A 26,205-nucleotide genomic window follows, 5' to 3' on the forward strand; every position below is an offset into this window, starting at 1 on the left:
CTAGGATTTGGGATTTCAGGTAGGGCAGCTATGTGTGGTGTGGGAAGGTGACCCATGACCACTCCCCCTCCCACCTCTCTAGTCCTTCAAGTAGAGGAATCTAGGTATTTGACACAAGGGCCATGCTGGGACCTATTTTCCTAGCCTCCAAAACCAGTCAGGAATAAGAGACTCTTGCAGAACCTCTGGGCAGTTAGACCTGTGGGCCACCTGGAGATGGTTCCACTTCTGTGACTTAGGCTCCTGGGCGCTGCAAGAGAACAATAGAAGGAAATGGGTGCCACCTCCCTTGATAAGGAGGACCTGGCCACTGGTCCCTGTGGTGTTCCAGAGCAAAATAGGTGGTTTGTGTGTTTTCCACAGCCACTGACCTGACTCTCACAGCCCAGCCAGCCAGTGGGGGTGTGCAGGGCTACAGACATGAAGAATGAGGCCCACCACCCAGCCCAGACAGATGAGCACCTGTCACAAACACTGCAGGAAGCTCAGGGCTGCAGAAGAGGGCTGGTAGTCTCCACCAGAAGTGACTAGTCTGCAGAGACTGGAACTGAAAGAGAAAAGCTTCCTATAACTGAGCAGCTCGATTCCCAAACTTACAAACTCACCAGACAAACTGAAGGGTGATATGGTCAAGTAGAAGAAATAATCAAAGGAAAAGGAAAAGCATTAAATGTCTTTATTAGTGACTGCAGTGGCCCACGCCTGTAATCCCAGGTACTGAGGTTGGCAAATTCAAGGCCAACCTCAGCAACATAGCAAGCCCCAGTCCCAAAATAAAAACAAAAAGGACTGGGGATGTAGCTCAGTGGTAGGGTGCTTGTAAGCATGAGTTTGATCCCAGTACTATGAAAATAAATTAACAGACAGGTAATGGATATATTCCAGTGGCAGAGTACTTGCCCCAGAACTGAAAATAAATAAATACCTTAATGAGGGAAAATGAAAGATTAAAAATAAATAAAGTAAGCTGGGGGCATGGTGGTGCACACTTGTAATCCCAGCAACCCAGGAGTCTAAAACAGGAGGACTGCAAGATCAAGGCCAGCCTCAGTACCTAAGCAAAGTCCTAAGCAACTTAGCAAGACCCTGTCTCAAAATTAAAACAAAAATTAAAAGGGATGGGGATATTGCTCAGTGGTTAAGTGACCCTGGGTTCAATCCCATTACCAAAAAATAAATAAATGAATAAAAGAGCAGAACTAATCAAATTAATATAGATTTGCAACTAACATAATGAATTGGAGTAAAGGCAGTTAAAAAGAGAAATAAAGTTGATGATGTGGTATAAGGTTAACAATGAAGCATATCCTTAACAGCAAGAGTGTTTCTTGGGATCATGGACAGCAGTTCCCTGGTGCTAAGTAGTACAGGAACAGATACACACTCTTCCAGGGCAGGATTGGAAAACTCACTCTGTAAAGAGCCCAGTGATCAGAATTTTCATCTTTGCAGGCCTTGAGGTCTCACCATGACTTCTCAGCTCTGCCAGAGAGCAGCCATAGGTAATACTAAGCAATGGGGTAGCTTTGTTCCAATAAAACTTTATTGACAGTAGCAGGTGCACCAAAGGTCACCAGGTGCTGGTCCCTGGCTAGGTCTGATCTTTGATATCAGGAGTCCTTCTGTGTATGTGTTCCTGTCACTGATTCTGGTCAATGGTCACCTCAGTCGTGGGAAGGTAGAGATGCAGTGTCAAGTCAACACAGCGGGGCTGGGGATGTGGCTCAAGTAGTAGCGTGTTCGCCTGGCATGCGTGCGGCCCGGGTTCGATCCCCAGCACCACATACAGACAAAGATGCTGTGTCCGCCAAATACTGAAAAATAAATATTAAAGTTCTCTCTCTCTCTCTCTCCCTCTTTCTCATTCTCTCTCACTCTTTAAAAAAAAAAAAGTTTAAAAAAAAAAAAAGTCAACACAGGGACACTGGGAGCTGGTGAGAGCTGGCTGATGAGAAACCAGAGTCGACATTCAGCAAGCTCAAGCTCATTTAATTTTGGAACGCACACAGCTGTATTAGGGTTCAGGTAGGGCGTGCCTGCCAATCACACATAAGCACCTTAACACCTATAAGCCAATCATCTTATGCCTAATGTAACCATACTACGAGGAAGCACTAAATGTTCCTGTTGTGATGGAAGGCAGTCTGGAAGGGTCTTTGTCCCTAAGGCAGAGGGACTTTATGAGTTGGGGGGTCAGACGCCCTGAAGCACTTGAATATCGGTTTCCTGACCTGGTAGTCTGGTAGCTTGGCAACTCTGACCACAAGTGCTGAGGATGTGGTTTCACAGACGGCTGGCTAGAGCAGAGCACTCGGCCCTGCAGGTGTTCCTGTCAGGCCTGTATAAGCGTAGGTTTTCCTAGCACTCTGAGCTGCTGGTAGCTACTAGCTGTGAACCGAAAGTTATTCCAACACTTCTCCATCAAGATGGCAGTCCCATAAGTCACCTAGGAAGTGTCATATCTGACTCTAAGAACTGTAAAGTACAACAAAGATAGTCACATAATTGCAACGCTTAACACAGCAGAAAACCCCAGAGTGTCCACTCTCTGATCACAGGATGGATCCAAAGGCCCTGAATGGGTAGTTCAAGCAGGAAGATATCAAGGTTCTAATTAAGTATAGAACGAGCTGATCAGGCTTATTCATCATACAGCAAAGGCAAGGTAAAGTGATAAGCGAATGCATTGTTATTCATCCAACTGGTGGAATTAAACCAAACAGTGATTCCTGAAAGTTACATGGCCATTGTGGGAAAGTGAATTAGTACTGTTTGGCCTGGAAACTCACCTGAATTTTTTTTTTTCGTACCAGGGATTGAACTTGGGGTGGGGTGGGAAGGTCAACCACTAAGCCACATCCCTAGCCCCCTTTATTTTCTATTTTGAGACAGGGTCTAGCTAAGTTGCTTAGGGCCTCACTAAGTTGCTGAGGATGGCCTGGAACCTGCAATCCTCCTGCCTCAGCCTCTGGAGTAACTGGGATTATAGGCATGTGCCACCGCACCCAACTAGAAATATCTTTATACATTAATCACACACATCCTTTGGCCCAGGCACTCCACCTGTGAGAGTTTGTGCTTTGAAAGGGCCTAAAAAATTAGAGCTGTTTACTACAATAAGGTTTGTAGTGGCAAAAAACTGGGAGCCAACACTGCCCGACAGGCAGGACCCAGGATGAGAACCAGCATGCGATGAGCTTGATTAGGAAAGTGACCGTTACGTCCTGGGGGTTCAAGTCATTTGCAGAGGAATCAATAAAAAACAAACAAAAAAAAGCAAATGAGAAGACAAGGCCTCTGAGCAGCTAGGTACGCTGGTGTCAGTGCAGCGGAGGGGCATGGTGGCTGCCCTCGCTTGGGCTCCCACTTCCAACCTGGTGATGGCTGTGCGTCTTTCGCCTTAGCATTGTCACTGAGGGCACCGTGTGCTCTGTCCTTGAAAGCACTGCCCAGTCTAGGCCCCTCATCTCTTCACAGCACACCTTGCCCATGGTCACTGGAAAAGTCCCCTTAGAGAAGCAGCAGGAGAGATGGGCACAAAGAATATGCTGAGAGCGCAGATTCTGGAGAGACCACAGCAATAATGAGTTCTGCTGCATGTGGAGGCCACACGGATACTTCTGGCAACTTGGGAACTGAGACAGGCAGAACACAGGTTCAAGGCCAGACTGGGCAACTTAGTGAGGTCCTGTCTTAAAATAAAATGTAAAAAGGACTGGAGATGTGGTTCAGAGGATAAGTACCCCCAGGTTTAATCTCTGATACCAATAATAAAAATTGTTCTGGGAGGAAGTTAATTAAAATTCAATTCCTTCTTGGGATGTGGCTCAAGTGGTAACGTGCTTGCCTGGCCTGCGCGGGGCGCTGGGTTCAATCCTCAGCTCCACATAAAAAAATAAAGACGTTGTGTCCACTGAAAACTGAAAAATAAATGTTAAAAAAATCTCTCTCTCTCTCTCTCTCTCTCTCTCTCTCTCTCTCTCTCTTTAAAAAAAATCAATTCTCTTTTACTGTCAAATATTTCTGCCAGCCACAGGCCACATCATGACACATCAAAAAACAAAAACAAAAAACCCCACCCATGCTCAGGCTTAATCAAGTACCCTCAATGCAGAGGGAAAAAAACCAAAAATCATGATTGAAGGAGTGCTTTCTGTCAAAACATCAACTTTTCACACTTGCAATAGTTCAGTGTAGAAAACCCTTGTATATGAAACAAATGTGGCACATTTTTAAAATGTAACTCAAACCTCTGGAAATGCCAGGAAAGAGCCCTTTACATGTAGGAACGTGGAGTGTCCACACAGAGCTCCTGCCACCTTTGACTTGGCAGAAGTCATTCCAGTGAGGTGAGACCCTCCTCAGGGAATATGCCCTCCGACATGGGAGAAGGCACAGTGGAGCGAGCATGTCTACATGACAAGCAAGAGAGACCTTTGAACTGTGACAAGCTCCTGGGTGACAGCACTCCTCTTGCTGAGTGTGGGAGGGTCTCCTGAGCAAGGCTGTCAGACATTGTGGGAGAAGCAACTTCTGAACATGATCTTTCACACTTTGCTCACACTGGAGAGGAAAACCATGTTGTGGTCTTTGTGGGAGTCTTTAGATAGCTCAGCTGGCTCCAGAGAACCATCCTGGGGGACCCTGTGCTGTGATGGGTAGAAAGAGCCAGCCAGTGTCGTTATCCACCCAGCACAAGTGCACGTGGGGACCTGTGAAAGGTGTTCTGTTGGTAAGCATTCAACTGTAGCTTTGTTACTGTACATCAGGAAACGTACATAGAGAGAAACTCACCAAACGTAACCAACATGGAAAAACTGTTGATAAGAATTTCATTTTATTGAACCTCAGAGATAAGCCATAAAGGAGGCAAAACCCCATAAATTATTGCTATTATTATTATTTTTTACCCTATGGGATTGAACCCAGGGGTGCTCTACCACCAAGGTACATCCCAATCTCCTTCTTTTTTTTTTTTTTTTTTTGGTACCAAGGATTGAACCCAAGGGAGCTTACCACTGAGCCACTTCTTCAGACCTTGTTATTTTTGATTTTGAGGCAGGGTCTCGCTAGTTGCTTAGGGCCTCAATAAGTTGACTGAGGCTGGATTTGAACTTGTGGTCCTCCTGCCTCAGTCTCCCAAGCCACTGAGATTATAGAAATGCACCACAGCATCCAGCTTTATTTTTATTTTGGCACAAGTTCTTTATAAGTTGCTGAGGCTGGCCTTGAATTTGCCGTATTCCTGCCTCCACCCACATTATTTTTGAACCATGAACTCAGTACTGAAATGTGTTAAGACTGTTCTCACAGCCTCCTGTAATCATTGATGAGCAGGTAGGAGCGATCCCACTCTACATAGACCCTTGATCTCCCACAGAAACATCTAATGGAACTCAGTGTCTAGATATGATGGACAATGTCTCATGGAAATTATTGTCTTAGATAATCAATGATAACTGTCTTTCTGCATCATACAAATCAAAAAACACCAATTTTGAACGACACAGAGGCCATACATCTTTTTTTAAAAAATATTTTTATTTTTTAGTTATAGGTGGAAACAATATCTTTATATTTATGTGGTGCTGAGGATGGAACCCAGTGCCGCATGCATGCTAGGGGAGCACTCTACCGCTGAGCCACAACCTCAGCCTCGAGGCCATACATCCTTCAGCATGAGTACCTTCATGATGTCTCAACCAGAGGCTGTGGGCAGGGCATGCCACACACCATTTCCTGCATAATCCACATGTTGTCACTTTAAACACCTACACCCAAGGGCTCACTCATTGACACTCTAGTGTTCACCCAGAGAGCATCATGAAGAACCTTGTGTAACTTCACACTCTGAAGGGCACAGCCAGCATCCAGGCAAGATGAAAAAGACACAGCCCAGCCCAGACAGTGGTTCAGACTGAAAGGGCAGTGCAAACCGCACAAACACTAACCAGAATCGCTCACAAAAAACGGGGGGTGGGGTGGGAGCAGCACTGGTGTCTGTGTTTGAATCCTGGATGCTAGAAAGTAAGGACTGCAGAAGAGAAAGGACTCTGATGTTGGAGCTTCGTGCCCATGAGAATCCCATCTGTGGAGGAGAGCACAGCAAGCATTTCCAGACCTGTAAGGTTTCCAAGCCACACACCTACAGAACTGGCAGTGATGGCTTCACAGCTCATGGACATGTCCCCAGAACACAGGAAAGGATGTTCATAGAAGGCTTGGTTGTAACAAACAAATGAATCCCTCTGGCAGTCCCTCAAAACAAAGTAAGGAGAACATGGCATCTCACACTGCCGGGTAAGTGTTCACTTGCATAAACCTCAGAAACACCATGTTGAGCGGGAGACACCAGACCCAGCAGGAAAAAGTAGGCCATGTGAAAATCAGGGTGGTGCTTACCTCTGTGATTCTGGCCGGGAAGCAGGATGGGCTCTGGAGGTGGTCTAGAGTTGTGCCCTGGGTGATACATGTTCATGTCTGTGAAATTCCCTTGATGCATGAATCAGGGCTTCCCACCTGTGGCCATGTTCACTGTACCTCAGTGCCAGTCAACAGGACACAAAGGGTCATGCTGAGGTTTCAAACAGACTCAAACCAGAAACAAAGACAAGTATGGCTCTCGCACTGTTGTTGCATGGGAGGCTTCCTGTCACCAGGAAGAGCAGGCCCCTCTCAAACTGAGTGACACCAGGGAATTTCCACCCACAGGCCTGGCAGGTTAGAGGCACTCTAGGATCAACATGATTGGCAGTCCAACGACGTCTCCAAACGTTCAGTTGCTTTGCTTCTTTCCATCCGCCTCAGAGATGTTGGTTTCGCTTCAGTTGGTGCCCACTGACAGCACCACTGTGCAAGAGCCTGGGCTTCTCCCTGTGACCTCCCACAGTTGTGGAGAAGTCAGTATCAGTGATGAAGTCACGAAGACGGCAGGGCTGAGGTCCCCTCGGAGGCTCCAGGAGAGAACGCATCGCCTTTTCCAGCCTCTGGCAGTTGCCCTCCTTCCTTGCTTTAGGGTGCACCACTCTGATCCCTGCTTCTGTGGGCACTGCCCACACCTCTCTTCTGCACAGGTGTGGTCCAGTTGCTCCACCTCATTCTTGTGAAGGCACACGATTGCATTTAGAACCCAGAGATCTCCCTGTCTCAAGATCCTCAGGTACATCTGCAAAGACCCTGCTTCTACATAGCAGCAATCAGGACCAACTTTTTTGGAGGCCCTTTTCAGCCTGCCACACTCTCCAAGTATCTAACCCAAACTTGGGGCCTGACTCCTAGTGCTTGCTCCTTCCTTCAACCTAATTTCCATGAACAGGAGAATACCTTGCACTGATGGGCCTGGGTCAGGGTACTATGTTGTTCTTGCATCAATCAGTGTTACAATGCCACCCCAAATACATGCACACACAAAGCTGGGAGTTCCTGCCCTCACATTTTGAGGAAGGAAGCACAGAAAAAAGTCCACGGGCCAAGGGTCAAATATCCTAAAAGGCTCTGCTGTAACTCTATTGCAACTTTATTGGTCTAGTGGTAAACTGGGTATAACTGACACTTTATACACTGGACTTTTCATTCTGGAACATGAGCATTTCTTTCCAGAAACTTATCTTCACATGCGTCCCCTGCATTTCTTGATAAACTAACCTCATTTGTTTTTTTCTTGTTGTTGATTGCTTTGCTTTTCCAGGACTGCTAATCAAACCCAGGGCTTTGCCAATACTAGCTAAGGGCTCTAGCACTCAGCTGTATTCTTGGCCCCCTTTAGTTTATTAGAATCTAAGTTGCCCAAGATGGCCTCCACCTTGCAAGAGGCTAGGATTACGGGTGTGCACCACCGAGTCTGACTATTCATTAATATATTGTCTTTCTTCCAAGTTACAGCATTTAAGTCTGTTTCATACCCTATTTGTTGAGAACAGACTCCTTCTGTTGTCTGGGATGTATTTTATAACCATCCGTGTTTGATATCAGAAGAATAAACAATTCAAGAGGAAACAGAAGTGAACTTTCATAGGAACAGGTGGACTTCTTAGGCAGGGAGAGACCCTGAGTTGGGTTGTACCAGGACCAGCAGAGTTTCTGGGGCTTGTTCTTTGTCTACATTCTAGTGGCTGAGGAACAAGATGACCCACATGGGACAGCAAGGGGGATGGGGGTGGCCAGTCCTGGGTGGCAACAGTGGGCAGCTTAACCAGCATGAAGACCACCTGCTTGTACATTTTCTCTCCTGAGGACCCAGCCTCTCTAGTTTTGGGTTTTCCTCCGGGTTTGCCCTGCATTGTGGACCTCCTGCATTCCTCTTTGACGCAGACCATCTTCTGGAGGCTGTTAGTGGTTGCCCACTGCTCAGACCTCAGACTCTTTGCCTCTTTCTGGGCATTATAACCAGTGAGGTCACCTTGGTGCTGACCTTGTCTTTGATGTTGGGGAGTGGGGCAAAGAACATACAGGTGGCAGAAAAATGGACCAAAAAGCCTCTTTTGAGAAATAATTATGCTTCAAATAATTTACAGGTAAAAAGTGTTAACTTGGCTGTGACTTTCCAACCTGAAGTTTTGAAGTCCTAAAGGTTCAGTGAGGTGTCAGGCTCACACTTCAAAGATGAACAGATCCTTCTTGTGAAGTGGCACCTCCTTTCTCCACAGAAAAGCCTGCTTTACCATGTCTGGTTTTAGGACTGTCAGCAAAAGAGTCTCTGCAAGAGTCCAATGTAGATAAACTTCCTATTTTCGTGTCGCCCTGTTTACTTGGCCACTGGCAGAGAAGATACCAGCACTCCAGGTGCTGGACACCCCTTACTTGTTTTTCACAAACGTATCCAGTATAGTACTTTGAAGAAATGTGCAAACAAGACCTCTGGCCCTGAGCTGGGCTTCACAGAGATGTTTACATTTTTAAGTTACCGGGCTGGGGATGTGGTAACAGCTGGCAGAGGGAGGAAAGAAAGGGGAAAAGAGGGGCTGGAGATGTGGCTCAAGTGGTATCGAGCTCGCTTGGCATGCGTGCGGCCTGGGTTCGATCCTCAGTACCACATACAAACAAGGATGTTGTGTACGCCGAAAACTAAAAAAAAAACCAAACAAACATTTAAAAAAAAAAAAAAGAGAAGAAGCTCTCTCCTTCTCAGGTGCTGTCCTTGAAGGGTTAACTTGCCCAAAACAGTGAAAGAAAAAGCTGCTTTTATGTGAACTTCTGCAGACTGTGAACTTCTGAGCCCCTCCCCTTACACGCTGGGTATAAAACTCTGAAACTCTCTGAACTGGAGGTTCAGGGGATTGATTGATTACAGCAAAAGCTGTGCCCTCTAAACCTGGCTGCAGCCAAATGAAACTGTTTCCTGCTATCTTTGCTGCCTTGCCTTGGTTGTCCCTACAACACTTGTATTTAAAAATGATGTCTTCCACATGCAACAATCTGATATGCTCCAGGTGATGAATCGAAGAATGGTAAGTGGAGATCAAATTTTGAGTAGTCAAGTTGTATAGCTGCTTTGATTCAGTTGAATGCCACTGCTGCCACAGGAGGGTCTACTTAGTTTTATTTGTGTTGTTTTTACTTACAGATTAATTTAAAGCAATAGTGGACTATTGATTCAAGAACGCATAGAGAAGACTATTACAATAACTCATCATCTCAACATACTTATGCCTGACCATGTGCAGGATGTTAAAAAAGAAAAAGTATGAAATCAAACTTTGCAACCAAATGAGAAATCTACAATTACTATTCCAATCATTTTTGTATCTGATCCTTAATGCGTTCTCTGCTATCTAGAATTCTGAAATCTTTTCTAATGAAAAATGTCTTCACGTTATGAATCTGTGAAGTTCACATGGAGGAGCAGAACACTCAGTCTTTCTCCAATCTGGTAAGATTGTATACTCCTGTGTTTCACAGCCAGGCCTTACCCCAGATGGTGAGGATGTTATGTGCTCTACACTGTATACACTTTACTATTCTAAAATCCAAACATTTATGAATTTTGAAGGTTCTGAACAAGAGATTAGGGTTGTGTGTATGTTTCTGAAAATAAAAAGGATGCATAACACATTTGATATTTCACATGTTTAACAGTTAACATTTATTCAGAAATCATGCTTTTTTACAATCATACTAAATATTGTACTTAATGTGCTAAAAGTATGCAATTACATTAAGGTATGTCTCATGAATCAGTTTTCCACAGTATACTTATTCGAAACAAAAATGTTAGTAAACATGATTATTTAACATGTCACACTAGCCAGTTCAACATTTTCCTGTGGCCCAAAGAAGACAAGACACCTCAGGAAAAAAATAGCAGGCAATCATCTATGAGAAAGACAAAAGAGTACTGTGTTGCTCTGGAAGGACATGGAAGATGTGCATACAGCAGGTTTTGATCAGCAACAGACTTGGGCTTTCCCTTCCTGGACATGGGTACCTCTGCCAAATGTGAAAAAGACTCAGTTACTCATTAAATGAGCAGCAAGCCCAGGTCAGGATGTGTTCCATCTACAAGAAAAACCCAAGGAAATACTATCAGAACAAAAGACACTGCATGACCTCTGAGTAACCACTAATATGCAAAAATCAGCCCAACACAACAGTTAAGATGAACATGTACAGCATAACAGTGGTTCCCCCCCTTTTTTTTTTTTTTTTCAGTTAGGTGGGGAGGATTGAACACAGAAGTGCTTTACCCCTGAGCCACACCCCTGGCCCTTTTTGTTTCTGCCAGGTCTAATTTGCTTAGGGCCTCCCTAAGTTGCAGAAGTTGGTCTTGAACCTGTGATTCTCCTGCCTCAACCTCCTGAGTGGCTGGGATTACAGGCCTGCTGAGCGTGGCTCCAAAAGTGGTCTTTTTCATCGAGTCCATAAAAATTAGCCCCTGAAACCAATTCAGCAATCAGTGAACGGGGACGCCCGCAGGGAGGCAGAGGACTGCTGAGACTTGCCATGAATCCCGAGAGGGGCACACCAGGTCCTTGGCCCCAGCTGGACAGATCCCTGGGCCCTGAGTCTCCGTCGGGCTGGGCTGCCTGGGAAGATGCACGTACAGCAGCTTCTGGCTGCCCAAAGACCTCTGCCCCAGCTGCAACCGGATTCCAGACACGCTGCTCCGCCCCGTACTAGGCTCGCCCCGGGCGGGGCCCACCTCTGGCCTGCCATGGCCCCGCCCCCGCCGGGCACCTCCGCCCGACCCGGCCACTTCCGGACAGTCTAACCCCGCCCTTCCCGGAAGCCTGGGGCCGACTGGCCGCAGGCACTGAACACGTCCCGCCCTACCCTCGTTTCCGCCCCGTGGACGGGAGAGGACCTGTCTAGCCCTGCCGTGGACACCGGCCGGCCTCCGCCACAGAAGGCGCGTCTCGCATTTCCACCCCACTGCTCTCCCCGCAAAGCCCCGCCCCGACGGGCCCAACGCACCCCGCACTTCCTGCCCTCAGTTGCCCTTTCCCCAACTTCCGACACGCCCACGCGTGGTCGCCCTCGTTGGGGCCTGACTCTTGCGGCTCGGGTCGTCGCCCACGGAGACACGGGGGCTTGAGGCCTGCTACCCCGACTGGTTCTGTACCCTGGGCCCGTTGGGCCGCCAAAGGCGGCCGACGAAGCCCCCTTCCTACCTATCCGGCTTCGCCCGCCGCCCGGACGGGCGGGTCAAGATGGCCGTGGTGAGGGCGCGGCCGCTTGAGGCGCGCCGCGGGGGCTTCTGGGAGTTGTAGTGCGGACTCCGGGCTGACGCACTTCGCCGCGGGCCGACGGGCGCCATTGTGCGGCGTGCACGGGGTGAGTGTGGCGGGACGCTGCGCCCGTCGGAGCTGCACGTAGTAGCGCCGTGTCGTCCGCTCCCGGGCGGACTCGCGAGCTACCAGCGGGCTCTGCTGGGGCCCCCGCTAGCAGCGCCCGTTCGCGGGCTGAGGGGCGGCCGGCGCGGCGCCGTCTCAGAGGCCCCGCCCGTGTGCCCCCCGCGTCGGTTCGGGACCGCCCACTCCCGCGAGCGACCCAGGAGCGGCCATGGCCGCCCGGCTTCCGACGGCCTGGTGCAGTGTGAGTAGGCGCCGACTCGGCTGTTTCGTTTTGGTGGGTTTTTTTTCCGGTTCTGGGGACTGAGCCAGGACCTGGGACACGCTCCCGGTGAGCAGCGCCCCCAGCTGTCTGCGAAGGGTCCGCCCTACGTCGGAGGGCGCGGTCGGCTCCCCGCGGTGCAGCGGGAGGGCCCCGGAGGGGAGGTGGCCCCGGGACTGACTGCCTCGGTCCCCGAGGGGAGGTGGGATGCGGGCCTCCGAGGCCGGCCTGAGGCCCCCAGGTGTCCCTTACCCTGGCAGCAAGCCCAGGTCGGGGTTGGCCTTGGGCTTAGATTTCAGCAGCCCTTTGGCGACCGCCGAGCCGTCTGGTGAGTTGGTCGGGGCAGGAGGGCGACGTGGCCCTCCTGCCGTGGAGGCAGAACAGCAGCAGGGGCCACGGGTGGGACTGTTCGGCCCTGGGAATTGCTCCGAGGCACAAGTGCCGGTCTTCCTCAGCTTCCCTGGTTAATAAGAAATGGATACGTTCCCATAGATTTAGGGATTTCACTTGTTCTCCTGACTGTGACCTGGACAGGGCCACTTCGGATTTGCTCCAGGTTTCAGAGACAGTAACTCAAGACGAGACACGCTCAATGCTTTCAGGTCATCTTGGGCAGCCTTCCCCTCTTTCTGTCAACACGGAGGAGGATCTGCCTCGGCTGAACAGGAACCTCTGGGTTTTAGGAACCGGTGGCCTTTGAAGACTTAACACTGACTTTTACCCCGGAGGAGTGGGGACTGCTGGACCTCACACAGAAGTCTCTGTACAGGGAAGTGATGCTGGAGAACTACAGGAACTTGGTCTCTGTGGGTAAGGCCGGCCTCCATGTCAGGAAAGATCTGTGCTTTGTGGTACCCCGTGTGATGCCTCAGAAGTGTGTCGGCTTGGATCAGACTGCCGGGATCAGAGGAGCTATGTTTAGGCCCTGAAGCCTCTGAGGGGGTCCTTTTTTTTTTTTTTTTTTTTGGTAGCCTTAGGAAAAAGGCAACTTCTCAGTCTGATTCCAAAGCTTCACACTATCCATACCTCCACTCCCTGGATACCAGTCATGTTTTCAGCTGCAGTAGTGAATGCTTGTTGTTTTTGTGACCATTTAACAATGACACGTTAATATACAACAGCTCTGGAACATGCATCATTAAAGATCTTGATTCCTTCCATTTCTGTGGTTCTTTTAACTTTTCCTCCTAGTCATCAGGTGACTATGGCCCCAGGGTGCGTGTCTGGGTTCAAGCTTCCCCTGAAGGTCCCCCAGCTCCCTTTGTCTTGCTGGCCAGCCTTCACCCTGACTCCCGCCACCTCTGTGGGCAAGGGAGTTCAGAAAAACTCTGACAAAAGGGAAGGATGTGGTTGTCATTGCCCTAAACCCAAAGTCATGTCATGTGTTAGAAGGGGAGAAGGCTGGGACAGTGTTTTCTCCCAAACCGACCCTGCCCCAAGCCTTCTCTTTTTCCTCGAGCAGAACATCAGCTTTCCAAGCCAGATGTGGTATCTCAGTTAGAGGTGGCAGAAGACTTCTGGCCAGAGGAAAGAGGAATTCTTCAAGACACCTTTCCAGGTGAGAACCAGGCACATGGGAGTTCTCACAGGGGATGCGTCCACTGGTTAGTTAGAAACTGGTGTTTTAGAAAAGAGTAGAGACTGTGAGACCCCAGGGGGAGGTCTGATTGGAGAATCAAGCTCCACATTTCCTCTGTCCCCAGTCAACAGTGCTCTGATTGTTCAAGGTGAACCTGTTGCTAATGGGTGGTACATAGGTACAGGTTTGCCTTTTGAATGGATAAGGTCTCCCATCTATTCCACTCGCTGTCAGCTGTAAGCAGTCACTGGTGCTTCTGGTTTGTCCCCAGCCAGGAGTTTCAGTGTGTTTACATGTGTGTGCACAGACATTCACATTTGGGGGATGTTATGCTCAACACAGATCCTACCATTCCTTTTAACAGGATCAGTGTAGTCCCCATTTCAGTTTTCCAGATGGGGATTCAGGTTATTCCAAAAACCTTCATAGTATTCATTTGCCACAGTCTGGCTGGGCACAAAATAACCGAGCCACCACGAGGCACTTGTAGGTTCAAACAGGAACTCCACGTGCATTTCCTGGCAACTCTCAATGGGAACTAGGCAGCAGGGGCCCACCCTATTGCTGGACAGCAGGGGTCCATATACAACTGAATATACAGCCTGTTTCAATCCAGCATCATCCAGTCACAGCAATTATACACTGCTTAACTTAATTATCATCTTTTTTTTTTTTTTTTTTAAAGATAGAGTAAGAGAGGAGAGAATTTTTAATATTTATTTTTTAGTTCTCGGCAGACACAACATCTTTGTTGGTATGTGGTGCTGAGGATCGAACCCGGGCCAGGCGCATGCCAGGCGAGCGCGCTACCGCTTGAGCCACATCCCCAGCCCCCTTAATTATCATCTTAATGGCTCGCTAGCGTCACCTCTCAACCACTCCTTCTGATAGTCACCTCTCAACCACTCCTTCTGATAAAATGCCGTGAGCCATCCTGACTCTCAACATTCACTTTTAGTGCATTTTGATTTTTCTTTAGGTTCAATGAGAAACCATAGGATTAACCCATGAGTAAGCTAAACATCTGGTAATAGCAAATTCTTTTAACATGTGTAGCCACTCAAGTGCTAAGTTCTCCTTCCCTGCAGTTTGTAGTGGTCTCCTTAAGCTTTGTAAGTCTGAGGGACAAAAAAATATGTTTACAGTAGTTCACATTTTGTTTGTGAATTCTGTATTATTTAGTCTTCTCTTATTTGTTTTTTGGGAGTGCTATTCTGGATATTAATGTTGAAATATCTACTTCAGTCCAACATTTATCTACTCTTTTTATGTAGGGTCTTTTTCCAGAAGCTATATAGTTCAAAAACAAGTTTTATGTGGGTTTTTTTTTTTTTTTTTTTTTGGGTAGTGCTGTGGATTGAACCCAAGAACTCATGCATACCAAGCAGACGTGCTACCACTGAGCCGCACCCCAGCCTCTGTCTTTATTTTGGTTTTGGATTTTTTTCCATGTAAACTACTTTCATGTTTTTGAATTTTTTTTTCTCTTAAGTTGGGAATTGAATTCAGGGGTACTTTATGACTGAGCTAAACCCCCAGAAACTTTTTTGATACAGGGTCTTGCTAAGTTGCTTAGGGTCCAAGTTGCTGAGCTTAGCCTTGAATTTGCTGGCTCAGTGTCCTGGGGATTACAGGCCTGTGCTACTGCACCTGACCCTATTTGAGATTTTTGTTTGTTTGTTTGTTTAAAGATTTTTAAAAAAAATTTTTTAGTTGTAGTTGGACGAATACCTTTATTTTATTTTATTTATTTTTATGTGGTGCTGAGGATTGAACCCAGGGCTTTGCACATGCTAGGTAAGCACTCTACCACTAAACTCTACCTCTGCCCTCTTTGAGTTTTTTTTGTTTTTTTTTTTTAAGTTGGACACAACTTTATTTTTATGTGGTGCTGAGGATGGAACCCAGGGCCTTGCATGTGCTAGCCAGTGCTCTACTACTGAGCCACAACCCCAGCCCCCCCCTGTTTGAGCTTTTTAAGTTTGCTTTTTTGTCCAATTTATTTGGAAGTTTCTCATGTGGCGTGGGGCACAAATTTTTGCAGCATCATTTGCTTCCTCTCCTCTGCTTATTGGAAACACCATCTTGATGTGAATCCAATTTTTGTGATCAGAGTGCACAGTCCTGACAGAGGTCTCTTGTGCTGCTTAGGTCTTTGTGTGGAAACCTGGTGTTGCTGTATTTTTCAGTGTTCCCCTACCCTTAGCATGTACTTCTCTTAATTGACACATAATGTCAGTGCATCGGGGGAGGAGGAGATGCTATTAGAGTGTGTTGCCTTTGTGGGCTTGCATTGTTGCTGATCTGATTGGTTTTCAGTCCTGTATCATTGTTCCAGGTGGACATGTCAGGCTCCCGAGTTCTTGGGTGATTTGTAACAGTTGTGCCAGATTCTTTAGATGCCCACATACATGGTAATTTGACCAGCGGGTATAAAGTTGGAGGCCAGGTGTTAATTTTTTATTGCCTTGGACAGTCACATGATTGGGTTCATCATAGGTGGTTCTTCCACACATCACCATGCTGAGAGTGAAGAATAGGTGCCCATCTGAGTTCTGGTGAGCACAGGGCTGGATTCTGCTTTGTTTTAAATCAGTTTTTATATGGATGAATGGTCTTTTAGCCATTTCTAGTGAATGATCCTCTGGCATATCCCCAGTTTCCCTTCCAGAGCCTTCCAGGATGACACAGAAATGCATGATGTAAATTGCTGCTGGAGCTGCCCACTTGTGTTGGTGTGTTGATATGCTCAGGTTGGGTTGGGCGGTAGTTTTCTCTTCACCGTTTGCTGCCACATCCCCTCTCCCTTTGTGATGCCGGCTCTAGAGCACTCTGGGGGCTTCCCCTATGTCTCCTCTCTGCTGTGGTGTAAGTGTGTTGGAACCCTCTGCTTGTGCCAGTGTTTGTGGAATCTCCAGCTGTTCCTCTCTGTATTGATGACTTATTTGCCCCAACAAGACGAAGCTGGCATCTGTGATGCCACTCTTTCTTTTTCTGAACCCAGTTCTGGTTTCTCCCTGTTAGAACTTATGGCTCAGTGGTTTTCTATTTTCTTTCCTCCATTCAGTCCTTCCTTTCATTCCCTTCATTGCAAATATCCTTTCTATTAGCACTGGTCACCAAATCATACCTTACCTGCCCAAAACCCCCAGCAGTTTTGTACCTCCTGTGTTGGTGTCCAGCCTATTAACCTGTGTTCCTGTCTGTATGGCTCTGGCTGTGCTCTGGCTGGGACAGCTCATCTCTTTTGTCCTGCATGGATAAACCTCCTGACTACTCTTCTGGATGGTCTAATAGCTCCAAGGCTGGCTGCCACAGAGACACTGTAGAGAGCTTGAGTGGTGCTCCAGGGAAGGAGACCTGTGAGCGGAGGCTGGTCAGCTGGCTTTCAAGTGGGCCTGAGATGAGAGGTGCCAAAGTGACCTTTGCTGTGTCACAGAGTTCTTTAGGAGATGCTTCCTTCCCTCCCCGTTTCTTACTCTGAGGACCTGTTCTGTCACATATAGTATACTGAACAGGTGGGACATAAACCAAACCTTGTTGCCATAGATTATGAAAAGACTATGCGGATATGGTACATTGTGGGAGGCACTGAGGAGGAACCATGAGGAATTGCTGTAGGGAGCTAATTGGTATACTGCAGGGGTGAAATTATTTGTTTGGTTTTTTTTGGACTTCAGGATTGAAGTCAGGGGCACTTTATTTATTTATACATGTATGTGCATGTGTATTATTATTGTTGTTACTTTATTTAGTTGTCGATGGATCTTTATTTTATTCATATGTGTCTCTGAGAGTTGAACCCAGTGTCTTACACTTGCCAAGCAAGTGCTGTACCACTAAGTTAAAACCCCAGTCCCCCCACCCTGAGTCTTTTTTATTTTGCTAAGTTATGAGGGTCTCACTAAGATGTCTAGGCTGACCTTGTACTTGTGACTGGAATTACAGGCATGGCCACTGCACTCAGCTTCACCTTTCATGTCTACATTCTTTGCCTGAGGAAATCAGCTTGTTGAGAGCCACAGTTTAGTCAGAATGACCCTGGCATTTTTGCCAGAAGGAATGGTTGAAAGGTGACCCTGCTCCTGGATTAGGGCGGATCCTGCTAGGATTAGGGCAGATCCTGCTGCCTGGGGTGCCGGCTACTTTGGAGTTCCCATTGAGTTCTCTCATGGGGTTCTGAGAGAATTGGCGAGTGGAGCCAGGTGGAGGTAGTGTGTTCCTGGGAAGGGTGTGTAGAGTGCCAGTGAGAGTTTCGGAATAAAGGTTGCTGTTTGAACCTAGGCTGTGTGGCGGCTCGGTTATTTTGTGCCCAGCCAGACTGCAGCATCAGCTCAGCTGGATGTGGTGATGCACACCTGTAATCCCAGTGATTTGCAAGGCAGGAGGATCACAAGTTCAAGGCCAACCTGGGCAGTTTAGGGAAACCCAGTTTCAAGATAAATTTTCTTAAAAAGGATTGGAGATGTAGGTCAGTGGTAAAGTACCCCTGTATCACTTTTTGGGGAAAAAAAAAAAAAAAAAGATGGTGAAAAGAACTTTCAGGCAGGCAGAGGGATGCCATTTGAGATGACCATGAGATGGAACAGGCTGGACATATTCAGGGAACACACAGCTGCCTAGTGTGCCGGTGATGGTGACTGGGACATAAAGACATGCACGTTAAACTTGGCAGAGTCCACAGGCCTCGTTAGCTGTGTTAGCTGTGCGTGGGAATTGACTTTCATCCTTGAGCAAGGGAGTGCTGACTTTTCACAGCTTTCTCTGGGTAGTTGGAGAAGAAGGCGGGAGGCGGCCACAGCAGAATCAGGGGAGAGGCGAGAATGCTGGCCTGTGATAGATGGGTAGGTGCATAGGGCTGGCTAGCGGCTGCGGGAGACAAAGGAAGGCTGCTGAGGCTTTCAGAGGCGAGGGACTTGCGGGGGACTGTGTATACTGCATGCATTCTCTTTATATGTGTCACTATCTTGTTTATAAAATATGATCAAGGAGAAAAGTTACTCAAATTTTTGGCATTAGCCGTTTACATGGGAAAGACTGAAGATACAGATTTTGCAGAGTTGCAATACAGGCTTTTTTTCTTTTCACGTTGAAATAATTTTAAGCAAATTATACAGAGAATTAATAGTAGCTTCCACCTTGATTCAAGTCTGAACTTTCTCACATCTTTCCTGGTTCTGTAAATGGAATATTAACGGAAGGGGCCATAGAGACAGCCAGAGAGGTTTGCAAAACCAGTTGGATGCACCTGTTGGAACCTCAGAGGTGGGTCGAGGCAGCTCATGAACATGTGGGAGTTTAGAATGGCATCCCCTGCAGTAGCTCTCTCCCAGCAGTTTCACGGCCATAAGCTCTTGTTAATGCACAGAACTGGGATTGGACACAAAACTAGCCCATTTTGGCAATTCATCCTGCATGCTTCTCAGCTTTCAATCATAGCCCAGTGAGTGGCAGCATGGGTTCTGGTGGTTGAAGTAGAAGAGAAATGGGGTAAATGCTAAAACATGGCATTCGCCCTCAGGAAAGCCTTGAATTGGACAGTATGCTATGAAGGTAAGGCATTTGCGGGAATCAGCTCTCACTGAGCACCCCATCAGGAAAGGATTACCATACATACAGTTCTCAGTGAAACATGGGAGAGATAAACAAGACCTAATCATTAGGAAACTAGTGCAGAGAAGAGACTATCATAGAAAAGCCTGCAGAACACACATTTTCAACTTTTTAAGAAATTAAGCAGGAAATAGACCCTACAAATGTGAAAGTATCAGCTCTTGCAAACATACAACAAACACCAGCTTAAAAACAGTAATAATTTATATGAGACCTTGTGGAGCAGTAAGAAAGAAAGGTAAATTTGGGGGGGTTCATCCTTTGTGTAGCCTAAGGGGATCCCACAGGCTATAGTGTGAATACCGGAGAATTGGGATGTGGGAGTTTAGAATGGCATGGCCATATCACTTCTGGGAGAGAAGTACTGCAGGGAATGCCATTCTGTTCTCCCACATTTTCATTCTCCTACACATGGAGAATGTAGAAAATCAGTAGAATATAGTAGTTTTGTATTTAAAAAAAAGGTTTAAACCAAGATGGAATAAATGCATTGGGTGTGAGAAAGCCCAATTTCAGCTCAGATTGCCATCCTTAACAGAGAAGACTAAAAAGGATGCTTATAACAACCCTGGATGGTAGAAGTCTTCCAAAGAGTGTCTCTGAGAACTCACAGGGAAGAAACGGCATTCTCAGGAGTGCAGTGGCAGCAGGAAAGGCTTATTGCCTAATGTCTTGTGTTGAGAGAATTCATACTGGGCAAAAACCACAGTTTCGTTGAGTTGAAAAAGTTTTTAACACCAACTAGTTACACCTGAGAGCTGTGACACCATGAGGACCTGATTGCTGAGGACAATCCCCGAAGCATCACAAGTCCTACTGGACATGGAAGCATGTAAGGAAGGCTTCGGGTGTAGCAAGGTGTGCTGATGAGGATTGTTACGTGAACACAGATGGGGGCCTCTTCAGTAGGAGTTCTCGTGTTCACATCAGAGGACTCATATGGGAGAGGACCCTTTGAATGTGATCTGTGCAGGCAAATTATCAGCCTTTACCTCTCAGTTACTTGACGGAAAGAAGGAAACTTAACTTGACGGGATCCCACTGAGTAAGGAACATAAAGTGTCTCTTCCTGTTTGTGTACCACATGCCATACTGAGGCTGAGCCCTACATGAAATTGATAACCTGGGTATTTGCAGTGAAACCACTGCTGTCTTTTCCAGTTTGTTCGGTCGGGTGAGGTGAATATCCAGGACACATGTTAAGTGGTACAGCTGAGAGCAGGCACGCCTGTTGTGCATTTCATACAGCTGGTTCACCAGCACATGGTGTTGCATCTGCTTCCTTCTCAGTCCAGCCTTGTCAAGGTTGGTGAGTGTCACGTCACATACAGTCCTCCAGCCCTTTTTGTTGCTAGACCTCCCGCTGTGTAGATCACAGTTTGTGCATGTGGTCCTGGGTTTGATGGTCATTTGGCCTGGCGATTGTTTTTTTTCCAGCTTGTTGGAAACTGTGAGATGACATTTTTATAGGCTAGTTGTACTGTATGCATTTTTTACTTGGATGCTTCTTATGCACATGGATTTATCAGGACGTAATCCTGTCAGCAGGCAGGGAGCCTCTGTACTTCTGTCACCTGGTGGACAGGAGTGATTTCTACGTTTCAGCTGTTAGGAACAGTACTGCTCATATAAGTTTTTGCAAACACAGATTTTCAGGTTTCTTATGTTTAAATGTAAGTTGAAGGGTAGTTTTTGAGTTAATGATGATTATATATTTAGCTTTTTGAGGAGCTAATAGATTGCTATGGAAAGTGGTGTGGCATTGTGTATCCTCACTGGTATTTGGAGGAGTTCCCCAGTCCTAGGATCAAACCAAGGGCCGTGTGCATGTTTGGCAGGTGCTCTATCACTGAACTAGGTGTATAGGCCTGTGGTCCATCTCTTGGCAGTAGCCATTCTAGTGGGTGTGGAGTCATACCTCACTGTGATTTTCATTTGCGTTTTCAAGTTCTTGTTAGCCATTTGTCTTGTACTTTGGACTTACAGAATGTCCTAAAGTTCCACTGGGCTCTCAGATGAAGTCTCTTCCTGCTGAAAATCCCCTCACGAAGATCAGGGTGGTTGAGGTCCTCACACTGAACCAGGAGATGGCTGGTCCCCGAAATGCCCAGATCCAGGCCCTCTATGCTGAGAAGGGGGAACTCAGCCCAGGCATCCTCAGGGAGCCAGCCCAACAGACAGGTGGGCATCCAGCTGACCCTGAAGCTGCTCGCCAGAGGTTTCGGCAGTTCCAGTATGAGGAGTCAGCTGACCCTCAGAAGGCTCTGGCCCGACTTCGTGAGCTCTGTCGTGAGTGGCTACGGCCCGAGGCACGCTCCAAGGAGCAGATCCTGGAGTTGCTGGTGCTGGAGCAGTTTCTGGGTGCTCTGCCTGAGAAGTTCCGGACATGGGTGGAGTCACAGCATCCTGAGAACTGCCAGGCCGCAGTAGCCCTGGTGGAGGACGTGACCTTGCTGTCGGTAGAGGAAGGTGAGTGTACAGATGGCTAAGGTGAGGGACACCTCTGCAAGGGTTTCTTGGAGCGACAGGAGGTAGAGCTCCGGCCCTCTTGGGAAGGATGGGGAGAGGGTTGTTCCTAGACCATCTACCAAGGTGTCTGTGTCCCCCAAGTTACGAATCAAAGCTGTTGGAATCCCATTGTGGGGCTTGGCACTGCCTTCTGGCAGTCTTTCCACAAGCTTCTTGCAGAAGTTCACAGACAAGGTGCTTTATGTTCATCCTCCTGGGAGCTCTCAGCTGTCCAGAAGCGGTGGATAAAGGGGTCACTGAGGCGGGCAGGATTGAGCCAGTGGTCCAGCAGGAGAGGTAGGGGAAGTAACAGGTGGGAGATGGTGGGAGGTGGAGAATGGTCAGGGTGCTGATGGGAATCACAGAAGGTGGCACACACTGGGACCTGAGCAGGTGGAGAAATGGGACAAGATGGATGTGACCACAGTGCGGCATGCAGACATCAGGGAGAGATTTGGAAGGTTCATGGTGGAACGGAAGAGAGGGCCAAGTTGGCCTGCGGCTTAGGGCCCTTAGGCCCTGTCGGGATTTTTTTTCTATTTTAACAAATGTTTTGCTGTAGGGATTGAACCCAGGCGATTCTGCCTCTGTCTCTTTTCTTCATTTTGAGTCAGTGTGTCACTAAGTCGCCAAGACTGACCTTAGAATTGTGAGTCAGGAGGACCTGTTGTGACACTGCCCGGGTGATACAAGGAAGGGCCAGGAGCCAGGAGCTCCAGTAGATCCTCTAGACCCATCCTCTCTTCCATGTCCCATGTCACCTGCACTCTGTGGGTTCTGATTGGCTGGCTGTGGGCTCCATGTTCATCCCACATTATTCTCTGTGGGAGGCAGCCTGGGGGGCCAGCCTGGGTCACATTGTGAACCCTCCTTGGTGGCAGTGGGACACATGAGGAAGGTAGACATGAAAGAGTTGTGGTTGGGAGGGCTGTGGGGCATGGCCTGTGGCTGGGTAGACCTGCCTTTCATTAGGCAACCAGAGAAGAAAAAGGGGACAGGGGTCCACATGAGCTGGGCAGAAGCTGACTATCTCCAGACAAACTAGGTCCCCAAACAATCCTTGGAGATGGGGACTGAGACCGTGTCTCAGTGGGGACACTGGTTCTCGTGGTCATGCAGAATGACACATCTGGACCTATCCAGGTAGGGGTCTTGGTCACAAGCTGTGAGGAGTTGCTGACTGAGAGGAGAGGCGGGAGGAGACCCACTGGTATGTGAGCGGGCAGCAGCCTGTGGACTGCAGGGAGCTGTCCCTGGGAGAGGATCCACACTCATCCCCAGCCCCCTCATGCTCTGTCTCCCCCAGGACTCCCTGTCCAGGGGCCTGCCTGCTGTCCAGAGGTCATTGCTCAGCAGGAGAAGGAACAGGAGGATGTGGCCATCTGTCCAGAGGCAGTGCCGAATGAGGTGAGTGGAGACCTCACCCGTTTTTCGCATCTCAGTATCTCTGTGAGGTGGTCCCATTGGTTGGGACCATCCTGCTCCTGAGCCTGTGGGAGTGTGCTGGTCTCTGAAACCACCCGCAGTCTGGGTGTGTAGGAAGGCAGAGGGGGGTCAGTCCTGTTCGCACTGTGAGTGGCTTTCTCAAGCATGTGAATGGATTCATTGGCTCTCAGGTAACACGTCATCTGGTGAGATGAGCCATCGCGGGTAGGCTTCAGGCAGGGCTGTCCAGGGGGTGGGAAGGGTCTGGACCAGCCCAGCTCAAGGCTCTGCTTTTTCCCGTTCTTTCTCAGATAGGCTCTGCTCCATCTGGGCAGAGTACCTCTCAGGTCCAGGCCCAGGGAGCAAGGGAAGCTTCTTACCCTAGAGTCCTGGTCAGCTCCCCAGAAAGCACTGACATGGCAGGCTGGGTGGATGCACACCCAGACGAGACGGTCCACAGAGGCAGGAGCCAGTCCCCCCATGGGGAAGGCCTATGGCACAGTGACCCTGGTTTGCTTATGGCTCTGCCTTACAGCTGGGGCTCTGAGCTCATCTGTGAGGAGGTCCCTGTGGACCTCTGGTGGGCCTGCAGTTGCTGTCTCTGAGCCAACCACCAAGGCAGAGGAATCCCAAGTGCCATAAGCTCTGCTGGCCTTTCTGCTGTCCTGCTGGACCCCAGTCCTCCTAAGCAGACACATGCATGGTATTTCAGGAGCCTGTGACCTTCCAGGATGTGGCTGTGGGCTTCAGCCGGGAGGAATGGGGGCTGCTGGGCCCGACACAGAGGACTGAGTACCATGATGTGATGCTGGAGACCTTTGGGAACCTGGTCTCAGTAGGTGAGCGGAACCTACCTTCACAATACCACAGGGGCCCCAGGGCAGGACCCTTGCCTTCTCTCAGCCCTGCGCCAACAGGGACATCCCAGGAGCCTCACTTGCCTGGTCCAGAACCTTTCACTGGAGCTGTGGGCCTGAAGGGGTGGAAACTGGATGGAGAGCACAGAGCAGGCTCTTCTGACCTGCCACCTGCCCCAAGGCAGCCAGAGAGCGGATGCTTGTTCGCCTCTGGTCCCGCACAGCTTCTCAGAGGCCTTCCCAGGGTTAATGGCAGCGCTGGGGGAGATGTCCCCTGACTTTGGAAGACTTCAGTTACATTGTGGATCCCATCCCGGCGCTTTCCCTCTGCAGCATCCACAATCTGTTGTTTTTTTTTTCAGGGTGGGAGAGGACGCCGGAAGGCAAAGAGTTAGCTCCAGATTCTGCTGTTCCTGCAGAGAAAGCACTTCCTGACCCCAGAATGAGAGAGTCCTCAGGAGAAGGTAGCCAGTCCTCCCCCTCAACTGCTGTCTCACAGGGTGGGGTCCCCAAAGCCCTGGCCTCCGGGAACCGAGTGGAGCCTGCCCAGGAGAAGGGCCCCTCTCGGCACCAGCTCCCTGAAGGCCCCCGAGCTCCGGGAGCTCGGGCGGACGCCGGACCTGACCCGAGCCACGGCGTGCCCCGGAAAGGCCCTCCCAGAAGGCGCCCGCGCCCCCAGGGCCCTCGGGTGACCAGTGCGGCGCCCGCGACCTCCCCGGGGAGGCCGCACCAGAGGGGCTGTGGGAGGGGGCGAGCCGGAGCGGGCAGCGGCTGTCGGATGGCCGGGGGCCAGGCCGGGGGCAAGGGCGGCGGCCGGCGGGCCCTGCAGATCACCTTCATCCGGATCCACAAGGGGAGCCAGGTGTGCCGCTGCAGCGAGTGCGGGAAGGTGTTCCGCAACCCCAGGTACTTCTCGGTGCACAAGAAGATCCACACCGGGGAGCGGCCCTACGTGTGCCGGGACTGCGGCAAGGGCTTCGTGCAGAGCTCCTCGCTCACGCAGCACCAGAGGGTGCACAGCGGGGAGCGGCCCTTCGAGTGTCGCGAGTGCGGCCGGACCTTCAACGACCGCTCGGCCATCTCGCAGCACCTGCGCACGCACACGGGCGCCAAGCCCTACCCCTGCCAGCACTGCGGCAAGGCCTTCCGCCAGAGCTCGCACCTCATCAGGCACCAGAGGACGCACACCGGCGAGCGCCCCTACGTGTGCAAGAAGTGCGGCAAGGCCTTCACCCAGAGCTCGCACCTCATCGGGCACCAGAAAACGCACGGCAGCAAGAAGTGCAGGAAGAGTCAGCCTGCCTCCTAGCCTCCGCCTGGGGGAGCGCCGAGCCCGGACTCCCTGCGCCGGGACCCGGGGAAGCCCACCCAGCACAGTCCGCGTCAGTCGGTGTGCAGACTCGGGGAAAGGGCCCGATGTGTTATTTATTCTTTATCTGGTCATTGAAAAGAACACTGGCTGGTGCTTGGTCCACCTGCAGTCCCAGTGACTGCGCAGGCTGAGGCAGGAAGATAGCAAGTTCAGGGCTGCCCTGAGCGACTTAGGAAGGCCCTAAGCAACTTGGCAATATCCTCCTAAAAAGTTTTGAATTTGAAAAGAGGCTGAGAGGTAGCCTAGCAGTAGTGACCTGATTTCAATCCCTACTACCCCCCCCCCCCCCGCAAAAAAAAAAAAGTGATAATGAAATCTAAAGTACTTAGAAATTTAAAAAGCCATAATCTATGCACTGATATATCTGTAGTAAAGTATTTATGTGTGGACAAGAACTAACAGAGAATGTGGATAAATAAACTATATTTCTTATAGAATTTGTTTCCTTTGTATTTAATTGTTTTTTTAACTTCATTTTTTTATCTGTTCTAAATTGTTATACATGACAGTACAATGCATTTTGATTCATTGTACACAAATGGAACACAAACTCTCATTTTTCTGGTTGTACACAGTGTAGAGTCACACCATATGTGCAGTCATACTTGTACCTAAGGTCATGATGTCCAACTCATTCCACCATCTTTCCTGCCCCCATTCCTTTCACCCAAAGTTTCTCCATTCTTCCCACCCCATTCCCTGCACCCCTGTTATGGATCTGCATCCACTTACCAGAGGGAACGCCCTGACTTTAATTTTGGGGATTGGCTTACTTTGCTTAATTTGATGTTCTCAAAACTCCA

At 49.0% G+C, this 26,205-nt stretch overlaps 1 protein-coding gene and 1 long non-coding RNA gene across 5 annotated transcripts; one reads left to right on the forward strand and one right to left on the reverse strand.

Annotated features, from left to right (window-relative positions):
• Positions 1–10,050: 10,050 nt before the first annotated feature.
• Positions 10,051–11,549, reverse strand: LOC144370990 (uncharacterized). Of its 2 annotated transcripts, none has more exons than XR_013431125.1 (2): positions 11,410–11,549; positions 10,051–10,494 (listed from the first exon to the last, which is right to left on the reverse strand). It is a non-coding gene; the product is annotated as an uncharacterized LOC144370990 (long non-coding RNA). The 2 variants fall into 2 exon arrangements; XR_013431124.1 differs by lacking the exon at positions 11,410–11,549 and adding an exon at positions 10,938–11,369.
• Positions 11,550–11,627: 78 nt separating this feature from the next.
• On the forward strand, positions 11,628–25,839 carry Znf274 (zinc finger protein 274). Of its 3 annotated transcripts, none has more exons than XM_078032942.1 (7): positions 11,628–11,769; positions 12,732–12,858; positions 13,511–13,606; positions 21,227–21,709; positions 23,055–23,155; positions 23,886–24,012; positions 24,393–25,839. In XM_078032942.1, the coding sequence occupies exons 2-7, from the start codon at positions 12,825–12,827 to the stop codon at positions 25,337–25,339; spliced, it is 1,788 nt and encodes a 595-aa protein (XP_077889068.1). In that variant the 5' UTR covers positions 11,628–11,769; positions 12,732–12,824; the 3' UTR covers positions 25,340–25,839. The 3 variants fall into 3 exon arrangements, with proteins under 3 accessions (XP_077889068.1, XP_077889067.1, XP_077889066.1); XM_078032941.1 differs by having other exon boundaries at positions 11,749–12,030; positions 12,651–12,858; XM_078032940.1 differs by having other exon boundaries at positions 11,749–12,030.
• The last annotated feature ends 366 nt before the right edge of the window (positions 25,840–26,205 follow it).

The sequence above is a fragment of the Ictidomys tridecemlineatus genome, chromosome 15 (genome assembly GCF_052094955.1).
Source record: "Ictidomys tridecemlineatus isolate mIctTri1 chromosome 15, mIctTri1.hap1, whole genome shotgun sequence".
Lineage (NCBI taxonomy): Eukaryota > Metazoa > Chordata > Mammalia > Rodentia > Sciuridae > Ictidomys > Ictidomys tridecemlineatus.